Source organism: Phragmites australis, chromosome 1 (genome assembly GCF_958298935.1).
Source record: "Phragmites australis chromosome 1, lpPhrAust1.1, whole genome shotgun sequence".
NCBI lineage: Eukaryota > Viridiplantae > Streptophyta > Magnoliopsida > Poales > Poaceae > Phragmites > Phragmites australis.
The window spans coordinates 40,264,099-40,275,896 of record NC_084921.1 but is presented as its reverse complement, the minus strand read 5'-3'; the positions used below and the strand labels follow the sequence as shown (position 1 = coordinate 40,275,896).

General features: G+C 49.5%; 1 protein-coding gene across 1 annotated transcript; it reads right to left on the bottom strand.

Annotated features, from left to right (window-relative positions):
* Positions 1-9,173: 9,173 nt before the first annotated feature.
* Positions 9,174-11,271, bottom strand: LOC133918850 (transcription factor MTB1-like). Its single transcript, XM_062362935.1, has one exon. It carries the CDS (start codon positions 10,966-10,968, stop codon positions 9,586-9,588), a length of 1,383 nt encoding a protein of 460 aa, XP_062218919.1. The 5' UTR covers positions 10,969-11,271; the 3' UTR covers positions 9,174-9,585.
* Between the last annotated feature and the right edge of the window lie 527 nt (positions 11,272-11,798).

Sequence of the window (11,798 nt, the reverse complement as noted above, 5' to 3'; positions counted from 1 at the left end):
ATTGCCAGGGCGTTTATGGTGACACGTGACCGGGCGTGCGACGCATTTTTCACCCCCGGTCACTTCACCCAGAAGAAATGATGACGCCTTTTCCAGTCATGGCGTCTTGGAACTTGTGCCCCCTCCTTCCCATTCGGGGCATGTCTCGGCCAGCAGGTACTTAAAATAGCCAGCAACACAGAAGCAAGAGGACCTCCTGAGGCTCTCTCTGGACTCGAACACGAACTCGAGCTCTCTCGGAGAAGACCAAACACAGCACCAAGAACGAAGAACACAGGCGATAGTAGACACTGTGAGCAAGGTAGAGCATAGTTCCATCCGAAGAACAAGGAGCCTCAAGCTCTTAGTTAGGCCAACATTCTTGTAACCAGCAACATCCTTGAGAGACTTCCTCAGGATAGTTATAGCATCCATATAGGAGTAGGGTATTACGCCCCCGTGCGGTTCGAACCTGTCTAAATTCCGGTGCATTTACTTCTCCTTGCACTAGGTCGATCACCCCCCCCACCGGTCGTTGCATTCATTCCCATTTATTTCTCCGACGAACTTATTCAGGATCATCCCCCCGTCAAATCTCTAAAAAGGGGTCTCTCGGGATCCCTGCGATAGGAGTTAATCCTCCGACAGCACGCGTGGTGAGACGACACGTGTGGCTCAGGAGTCCTCGGTGTGGAGTTCGTGTTTGAAACGGAATCGGCAGATGCAGTCCGTGTCGGACCCGAGTGCTGGGCAAAGCATGCGCGAGGCATGGCTTGGTCCAGGGGCAGGTGCGTGCGCGTGTTTTGCGGCTAGGTGCGGACCAAGCCGTGAGGAGCGCAAGCAGCCGGATGGCGGACATGATTGGTTTGGACTCGTTCGTGACGTCAGCGTGTTGGCTGCAGCGACTTGCGTGTTGGCATGTGATGCCAGGAGCTCGTGTATGCGTGGATCAGGCCTCGGGCGCGATGAAGAGGCGTGTTCAACCAGGACACTGCTTGGGCGTCACAGGCTGGCGGCCAAAGCCAGGCGCGGGAGCTGCTGAAGGCTAGTGCGTGGGACAGGGCCAGCATGCATTGGCTCATGTGGGCGGCCAGGCCAGGCGTGGTCTGCAACTGGCCTAGGGGGTGTTGTGTAGGCCTGGTGGGAAAACGAGCCTATGGCTAAGAGCTGTTCAGCGGGCCTGGTGGGAGCGCACGCCACAAGGTGGGCTCGGCCGGTAGAGGTGACGTGTGAGCTCGGGAGAGGTCAAGAGATTGATTTTTGGCTGATTTGCTATCGGTGAATAGGGACCCACAGAAACGGAATCGAGCAGGACATGAAGTCTGTACCGACATAGAGTTGAACAAGGGTCGACCAAGCTGGTAATAAATACATGCCGTGCGAGCGCAATGCAACAGATCAGAACGCAGAGGCAACCGAACAAGGAGTTCACGGGATTACGAGAGAACTGCAATCGTGTTGTTCGTGCTTGTGGTGGTTGACAACGAACGGCGGGCGATGATCGAGTGGGTCGACTTCGTCGTGTGCAAGCAGCGTGATTGTCGACGGGGCTTGAGAGCGGCGGATCTTGCACAGGCGGTGTACGAGGTGGGCATACGCGCGGTTCAGCGTGTGCGTGGCGGTGCGTCCACGTGTGGCGCAGGTATGAGCGTACGGAGGCGCATTCAGCACACGTGAGGTACACGTGAGCAGGATTCGGCGGTTTGTGGAGATAAGCAGATGGCGTCAAAATTCGAGGTGACGAGATTTGATGGTACTGGCAACTTCGGGCTTTAGCAGACGAGAGTCAAGGACTTGCTGGCGCAGCAGGGGATCCTGAAGGCTCTTAGCGACAAAAAGCCAGTCATGGTAGATGATGACAAGCGGGAAGAGATGCAAGCACAAGCGGCGGCGATAATAAGGTTGTGTCTCTACGATCAGATCATGTACCATGTCATGGATGAAACATCACCTAAGAAGATTTGGGATAAATTGGATAATCAATTCATGTCCAAGACATTGACTCGGAAGCTTTATTTGAAGCAAAAACTGTATGGGCTGAAGATGCAGGAGGGGTCGGATGTTGCTGAGCACGTAAACGTCTTTAATCAAGTTGTCGCTGATCTTGTGAAGGTGGAGGTGACAATTGATGATGAAGATAAGGCAATTATTCTTCTGTGTTCCTTGCCAAGGTCTTATGAGTACTTGGTCACAACACTGACGTATGGTAAAGAGGCAGTCAAAGTGGATGATATTCTTGCGGCGTTGTTTGCTCATGATCAAAGGAGGAAGAACAATGCTAGCGAGAGCTCATCTGGAGATGCTTTTTTCGACAAAGGTGATCGAGGTAGTGAGACTAACAAGAAAAAGAAGAAGAAGAAGAAGAAGAAGAAGGGGCCACAGTGCTATAAATGCAAGGATTGGGGACATGTAAGGAAAGATTGTCTAGAACTGAAGAAGGGTGTGGCAAATATTGTGGTTTCCAAGAAAGATGACTCGGATAGCGATGGTGATCTTCTCGTGCTATCAAGTGAAAAGTTTTGTGGTGAAGCATGGCTGTTAGATTCGGTAAGTTCATATCATGCAACATCAAACAAGGAGTGGTTCTCTTCATACTTTGAAGGTGATTTTGATCTTGCTCGCTTGGGAGATGACATGGGTTACCGTGTTATAGGAGTCAGCAATATCAAATTGAAGATGTATGATGGACAAGAAGTGCTACTTGAGGGTGTGCGGCATGTGCCGGGACTTAGGAAGAATCTAATATCGCTTGGATTTTTGCATGGAGAAGGTTGGCTGTATCAGGCGATGTCAGATAAGAAGACCTTGAATGTGATGCAGGATGGCAAGACTGTGATGATAGGTGAGAAGATGTGAGGTTATCAGTACAAGCTGAAAGGTGAAGTCATGGAGGTGGGAGCTGCAAATTTTGCGGAATACGTTCCTAGCGGCGAGGCATCCTCGTCGGACTGTTCAGGATGAGCAGCGTAGATAGACGGCTCAAGTCTAGGTACACAGAGGTTCACACATGGCAGACTCAAGTTGACATGCATATTCGTTAAGGTGGAGTTTGTTGTAATATATGTCGAATATGTGTATATTGTAGGTTACAGATAGACTTGAGTTGTAATTGGGTGGGACTAGGATTAGAGCTGTAGTCGAACTCCTAATTCCGGGCATTTAAATAGAAGGCACCACTGTTGTAACTAATGGTAAAGATTGAAACAGTTGGGGAGGAGTGCCCGTAGTCATGCCTCGAGGATGTAGGCAACTTGGCCGAACTTCGTTAAAAGATATCGTGTCTTGTGTGTTGATCTTGTGCTTGGTTTGATGATCCTTATGATGCTTCCGCTAAAATCCTAACAAAAATAAACCAAAATCTAGGGGAAAATTGCCCCGTGAAATCGGGCGGCTCACTTGCGCATTAGGATCGTGGGGTTAGGGTTTGGGTGCAGACGGGGAATCGAGGCGCGAGAGTGGTTCAGATATGGGGATCAGACCGTGAGGAACCAAGGGCGAGGAGGTGAGGAGTCGACTCGCGGGGCTCGCGGCGTGAGGAGTCAAGTCATCGTGAGGAAGACCGAAACCGCCCATTTTTTTTCAATTTTTTTTTACAACCAGGCTAAATTTTAGACTAGATTAGGATAGTTCTAGACCTACAGGACTACCCTGTGGGTCCGTCCCTGTATGTACCTCAAACAATCTCGTGGATTGCACTATTCATCAGTGGATTAACTTACCTGCAACCACCCCTGTCGACATCCGAAGGTCATGTTGGGTCAGCAATGGCAGTCGCCAGCAAGTTTCCCAGGTAATCGTACTACTTTATTCAGCTCGAAGCAAATATGTTCTTTTTATAACGATGAGCAGCAATTTAGCAAGATGAGTGAGTAGATGTGTGACCTACTCTCTTATGAACTAACCATCATCTTGCTAAGGACAAGATCCCTGCTGCCTGCTGGAAGTTGGTGCCATGGCTCTAATTAAAAATGGCATCTTTGGTTCTCAGAGTTGTTACAGATTGGAAGCAATCTACATTTCTGCACGCTTCAATATAAATATAGTTGATGACTAGAGATGCAGGTGAAAGCTTTTGTGCATTCCCCTCTATTTCCGGAGCTGATATGATAGCTCACGGGTTTCACGACTGTGCAAAACATCCAGGGTTCGTCTAGGGCCTCTAGGCTGCAACAGACACTGGAATCTTCTTTCCCTCTTGATTTGAACTGCCTCCTTGACCACAAGCGATTATCAAATGAAACAGACAAACGACCATGAATTTAGTTCTGTACGAATTGCTGGGAATTGTGATGTGAAGCTATGCTAGCTAGGTACGGAAACAGTGGGCTTTGGTACCTAAGCCCCTGTAGCGTCATGTGTCGCTACATACCAGTGTGTCGTGTGACTTGTTAGCACGCAAGAGCGTCTGTTTGGAATCTCATAGGGGTTTCACGTAAAACAATACAGTTCCCCTACAAATTGGGAAACATTCTACCTTCCATACGTAAGCTAGGTGCTGGAACATGAAGCTCCCCTATTGTGAGCCAAACAGAACAAAAGACTATCCCTGGAAGCTGGAAGAGACAGACTGAAAGGAAGAACCAGATTACAGCAGCAACGACATCTTTCCATGTATCACCAACACATCCGTGCCTAATGCCACACAAGTTGCCCGTTGCTGATCAAGCGAATAAAACCGTTGTGGGCCAGGACATGTCTAGGATTAACCAGCAGGGCGTGCCTGCAAACAGCAGAAGCGATATTTGATAATAAGGACACTGAGGACTCAAATAATGCGACTTTACCAGACACATGATATGTATGTACCTCATATAACTGATAAATACTGTTAACCGAAAATGATCAATAACTGTTATTGGCGGTTGCACATGTTGCACATGTCCGTTTAGGAAGATGTGCCTCCCAACGGACACATGTCCACTTACATTGCATAAATGTACATCAAAGATTAATGAAAGAACTCTCGATTCATTCTACTCCCTATTTTCTATTAGAATTTGATTCTTAATACAAACGAGCCCGAAACTCAACCCGTCGGCTGCAGCAGACCGAGGCTTCTCAGTAGTTTATGGATTGACTTGTATACGGTGGTTGTTAAGTGCATGTTTGTTTCAATTTTGGATTGTGGCTTTCAGCTTTTACAATCTGAAGTTGAAATAAACAGTCAGTTTTTGGTTATAGCTTTTTAAAATCTGCTGGTTGAATTGTGAAAATCTGAGAAACTGGTTTTTCTCAGCTTTTGATAGATTGTGAAAGAATTTTACTAAACTGTCCATCAAATTTTTTTAATCTACAATCTAAAAGTTTTTCACAATCCAGCTTCTATAAACTACTTTTCAAAATCTTCAGCTGAAACAAATAGATCCTAAACCTAGCAATTTCAGTAGCGACGGCAGCGGCGGCGGCGGCCTACATCATCTCTTATTATTTGCAGTGCACTTGCAAGTTACAAGTATATGCCTGCTCGTCTGCTCCCTGTTGCGGTATGATTGTAACAGAGACAGTATGAACACAGTCAAAGTAGAGAATGAATCGGTTAGTATTTTCATTGCACACATATTTGATTTGTACATAATGGAAAGATAAGTTTATGTCCCTCGGAGAGGTATCCCGAACAGTTATTCCAATTGATCATAATGATTTGTTTCATAACACGCCCTACCCTTTCAGTCTTCGGTTACACTTGCAGCGGGAGGCTGTTGCAGCCTGCTGTTGTCAAACTCAAACAGGGAGGAGGAAAACAGCACTCTTCTAGAAGTCGATGTGTAGGAGTGCGATGGACTATGACGTCAGCAGGCTTTTACCCTTCCATACGTCTAGATGCAGGCGGATAAAGATTGTGGGGAAAGTCGCACGCATTGCACATGCGAAAATGGATTTGTTGGTAGGACTACCTGGCTTCGTCAATCACCCCATCGATGCCTAAAAATACTAACCGATATGCATGCATCTCCATTGAAGTCCATGGCAAATCGATATGCATGCATCTCCTGTCCTGTCAGTTTTGTCGCAGGGACAGGATACTCGTAAAGAGTGAATTTGCATTGCGCACGTGGACTATCTTTAGGTTGCCTAGCGTCTAGCGACCTCTTTTTTACTGTGCCACGTAATTAGTTTTATCTTGTACGGATTAATCAGCCACCAAAAGCAATCGTTGGTGTTTTGTGCCCCTGGTCCGATCCCATCACCATCTTAGTTCATCACGCACGTGCTTATTTGACAGTGGTAATTAAATTGGGTGAAAACATCTCGGAATCAGCCACTTTATTTGAAACTATATTTTCTTAAAACAGATTCAAATACGGATAGTTCAGATACAAATATGATCACAAATAATATTAGAAACAAATACGGATAAAAAATGAATACGGTCGACGAATATTTACCAGAACATGAAAGACCACTCAATATGTAAACCATGAAAAAAGTAAAAAACATATTCATGCTAGTAAGTTACTACATCATATCTAATATAATATAGTCTATACACTTAGTCACTTAAATAATAAACTACACAACTTAGTTCATCACATTTCACAAGCTCACACATTATGTTCGGTATAAATTTATACAGTACTTAGAGTTACTACACATATTTAAACTTAATTTATCACGAACTCATAAAACTAGTAAAATACTAAAGATTATCTGTACACAAATGGAAGAGAGTGGCTTCCTCAAGATGAGCCCGTCATCGTAGGGGAAGAAGACGAGGGTGTCCAGCCCTGCGCTGCACGTAGTGGCGAGCGTCGACAACGCCACCATCAGGTCAGTGGGAACTAGAGACGACCACATCCCTACCCTTGATTGGCATCCCATGCGGCGGCTAACAATCAAGATAGAAGCACCCTGTTTAAAAGTAAATATGTTGCTCTTCTAATAGACGACACGTTTAAAAATTTAAAAATATTCATTCTCTTGCTCTGAAAATTCAAAACACTATCAAAATTATCATGATTTTGTTTATGATATAGAGGATAGTACATCCAGCTCTAAAAAAATTTAGAAATATGATTTTTTTTTCATTGTACGGATCATATTTGGAGTTTAAAATTTTTTCAGAGCTAGATTATAGGATAATTTACACCACATATATATATTCAAAAATTTCATGATTATTTTAATAATATTTTGAATTTTAAGAGCATTAAAATGTTGTATCGGCATTTGGGCTTCGGATAATATCCGAATTTTAAGAGCATTAAAATATTGTATCGGCGTTTGGGCTTTGGATAATATCCGAACTCAGGTACTATAGATATCTGATACTGATGCCAATTCCATCAGGACACTGGTAAGTCGATTGCGAGCTAAAAATATTTAATGCCAATCCAAAAAAGACTATTTCTGATTTCGACTCGAATCGACCAAAAATTGTTCGAGTCGTTTTCACCCCCTAGTAATTACTAATGCTTCGTTCGGAAATTGAAATAGAAGAAACACTCTGGAATTTCGAATATTCGCTTTGCTTCCTGCAAAAATTGTAGAGTCCAACCAGGGCTTATATTCAAAAACTTACAGGTCAGCCTCGGAGCGCGACCAACTTATAGCATCCGACTGCATGCTGGCTCTGGTGCAAGATGCCAGTTCGGCACGCATGGCGCTTTCGGGCAGACAGAGGAGGACGGACAGCCAGTAGGTCGCTTGGCCTCTAGCCTAGCTCGGCACGAGTTCGGCACGATCGACTGCACAGCGCGTGAGTGAGACGACCTGCCTAACTTTCTCACGTGCCCCGTCCTGGCGCCATCGTCGTATACGTACGTGCCAAAATAGTTCGCACACGCAAACAAAGGTACCAGGCTACGAACTGTTTGCAGTGGCGCGTTTCTTGGTCTCTGTTCTCCAGAACTAGTGCAGGCACAGTGTTCAAAAGCCTTCGTTCCATGGTGCGTGCATAATGCGGCTACAGTTGCGAAATCCCTTGAGAGGCTACGGCCAATAAGTCCTTCAACGACGCGGCGCCGCACTACTGTAGCCCGAACAAATCCAGCGTGCTTCTTTCCAACTTTGGCCGGCGGCCATGAGCCCGTGAGTTACTGTAGGTCGTCACTTGTAGCTCCATCGTATGACTCGAACCCGCTTCTGCTGCGGCCGCCGGTGAGAATTAAGTTCGGTTGAAGCCTGCCGTGCGTCCGTCGACGACAGGCGCAATGTGAGGAGAGTTCTTTAGATCACACTCGTACAGTAGGCGGCAGGACACAGTCCCCTCATTCTGGTTGTTTAAGGTTGTTGGCGGGTAACGTCAATCGACCGCCCGGCGCATTTCGAGCCGATCACACACGGACGCGCGCGCCGCCCGGCCCACCGCCGGTCACGTCGCGCGTGCCCATCATCCATGTGGCGGGCCACATCCGCGCCGTCCCGATCGGCGCCCGCCGCGGCTGTCCTGCGCCCATTCGCGCGGCGTCGCTTTACACGGCCCCGGAAGTTGCGACGCCGCCGGCCGAAGCGCACGCTTGGGCCGCCGGGCGGGGCTTCGGTGCGAATGACGACTGGTTTGCTCGAGCTCTGTACGCGCGCTGCGGAACTCACTTGAGAAAAATCGGGGGAGAGACAACGCGTGGTTTCGGTCTTCGGCGAGAGAGGATGCCAAGCAAGCAACAGCCGGGGCAGGGGACCGCGCGGTTTCGCGTTCACGGGAAGACGCGGTGCCGGTGCGTGACGCGTACGACGCGACGGGGTGGCACGCACGAACTGACTCTGACTTGACCTCCACGCGTGGACGCGAAACGGCGCGGTTTTCTCTTTTCAGAAGAGGCGTCGACGAAGAAGAAAACTTTCGGACAGGTGTGTGCGTGTGCCTGGAAGACGGTGACGATGTGAAAGGGAAAGACAACTCAATGACGCATACATCTCGTCCGTCCACCTCCCATATAATATCTATTTATCTATTGATTTTCTTATATATTTAATATTTTTTCACTTTAACACTAATTAACAGTATTAATAGACCATATGTTGGTAAGGATTAGCGGAATTTTCCCTTCCCGTTGTGAAAGGTAGAAAACGCGCAGCCGGCTAGTCAGTAATATATCATCGGTTCGTCAAAGTAAACAATCGCATGATGTGTGCATGAAACTCCACGATTGCTTCCCACAAACATGGAATGTACGAGGAAAATTCATACATCCAGCTGCCGCCGCCTGCCGGCAGACCGGCGCACACACTGACACACTCATGCTCACAAATGGAAGTGAAAACAACAACACTGTCAAGTTAACTACGATGTTGGTACAGCGTCTAAAAAACAAAGCACAAACAGTTAACTCTGGCTTAATTTATGTACATACAACTTATGATCTATCTAAATATATAAATTACTACCTCTATTTTTGTTTACTTGTCATCAATTTTTACTGTAGTATTTTGACCTTGCGTTCTTTCTAGAAAAGTTTATAGGTATCTAAAATTTTATATCTTAATATTGTATACTTTTAACTATAAAAGCGCAAGGTCATATTGCTACAGTAAAAGGCTCTGCCCCGGCATTGCATTTCTTAGAGGGGGATTGCCACGTGGCATGCAGTCACGAGGAAAAACTAGCACTAACAGTTGTTGGCAGTTGCACGCACGAGGTGAGTACTGCTACGACTTACAATCAAACAGTCACGGGGAGGGGGTGGTGCCGCTCATCCCCCGTGACATCGCGGCTAGCACCATCTCCGCCGTCAGCCGCTCGGGCCCGGCCGACCGCAGCATGAGCGTGTGCGTGACGGCGTCGTCCGCCACCGCCACGTCCGACGCCACGACGCTGAGCTGGGCGTCTCTGATGGCGTGGAAGACCGTGGAGACGGGGTGCGCGTACAGGGGCGTGGTCACCCGCAGCATCACCTCGTCCTGCATTGCCTTCACCTCGACGGCCGGGCTCTCCGCGCGCGCAGGGTCCCCCGCCGCGCCGCCTCCGCGGAGCCGGTCCTCCAGCTCCTGGATGTACGCGATGGCGTCGCTGAGCAGCGACGCCTTGTCCATCTTGGAGATCTTGGGGACCACGGCACGCAGAGCGTAGAACCGCTGGTTCAGCTTCTCTCGCCGCTGCCGCTCCGCCTCCACGTGGTTCAGCGGCTCCTCCCGCCCGTTCGCCGGCTTCCGCCCACGCTTCTGCGGCCTCCGCCCCTCGCCAACCGCCTGGCTAGTGAGCGCCTCCGGGGGCTTCGGTTTGGCCATCTCTTTTTTGGCTGGGGCGGACGGCGTGGCTTGGCCACCGAGCCGCTTCGCCCAATTGGTGTTGAGTCCCGTGGTCTGCACTGACGGCGTTTGTCTGCCGGGCGACAGGTTCTTGCCGAAGATTCTCATGCATTCCTCAGGCGCCGCGGGTTGAACGGCGAAGGCAGATTTGATGGCGCTCAGAGCTTCGGGGGTATTGGAGATGGCCGCGACGGAGCCGAGCTCGAGAACGCCACCCTTGCACGGGAGGAACACGACGGTGCGGAGGCCCGCAGACCGTGCCAGAGACGCACGGACGTACCACCCGGGCGCGGCGGCGAGCGGGTGGGAGTCCACGGTGGCCCAGACGTGGCGTCCTGAGGCCAGCGCGCGGCCAGGCCCGCCCGCGCCCTCCGGGAACGAGAAGTACATGGACGCCAGGAAGTACATCTCGGCGCCGGTGACCCGGTCGAGCCGGAGCGCGTAGTCGGCGCCCTCGTCGTCCCCGCCGCCGTAGAGCGCGTGCAGCCGCAGCAGCACGCGCTTCCGCGCCACGCTCCTCTCCGCGCCTCCGGCTTCCCCGGCGGCTTCGTGCGGGGCCCCGCCGTCGCGGCAGTGCCCGTCGCCCCACCCGAGCACTGCGCGGCCGCTGGCGCCGGCGCGTGACTCCTGCCAGAAGATGCCGTACGTCCACGCGCCGCCACGCTCGACGAGGTCGTGCAGGCGCGCCTGGAGCTCGGGCGCTGCCGGCCCGTCGAGGTGCGGCGGTGTGGTGGCCAGGTGGTGCGCGGCGTCCCGCCCCAGCACCGACGCGAACAGCGCGGCGTCCGTCTCCGACCACGACATGCCTTGCTTAAAGCTTACTACTGCGCTCTGGTGAAACAATTCGGCCGATTCCTCCTCACCAAGAAACGCGTGCGTGAGCTCGTGACTTGCCTTGGCTACTAGCGAGTCTACTCTCGGTTGGGTCTTGCAGCTTGCGCTTTAATATGGAGCGGCGGAGGACGGGAAGGCAGATCACGGTCGCGATTTGCGAACGACCTGATAACTCGCGAGCATAGGAGACATCAGTGGTCGCTGGCCACTTTGCCATGCGCTTTGCGGTTGTGAATATGATACGAGGCGCGGACTGACCCGCGGGGCTTCGGAAGCAAAACAGGGCTCGTGTGTACGGCAGCGCGCTGGGCCCATTGGTGGGTTCGGTGCACCGGGACTGGGGGATCGGGCAGTTTTTGGAGCGAGGCGTCGACGCATGTGAATCATGCTGGCCGGCTCTCCGATACTTGGGAGCTCAAGATGATAGATCTCCCCTATTCAAATTATCTAAAAGGAATAATTTTTTTAAAAGTGATTATGTGGATAAAAATGTTTCTAGTGATTTTAAAAAAATTATGAGTAAGTAATTCTGTATGAAAAGTAAATTTAATGTAAACTATTTTTTTTACACTCAGCATCTAATTTATTTCAGTGAATCAATCTCACGGATTCTACTCTAAGAGTTAAAACTAAAAACTGCCGTTTGGCATAGCTCTTCCTGATTCCACTAGGGAGCTACTCTGTGAGCTCTGTCAAATAGACCCGAAGTCAGCAGTTGTTCGTTCACTTATGATGTGTTTGGTTGTTGAAATTTGTCTCTGTTTAATCCTATGGATACGTATAATCTTACAGAGAAGCAT

What these genes read in the sequence shown, in the direction of transcription:
- LOC133918850 (XM_062362935.1), bottom strand. Translation starts at nt 10,968, where the DNA reads ATGTCGTGGTCGGAGACGGACGCCGCGCTGTTCGCGTCGGTGCTGGGG.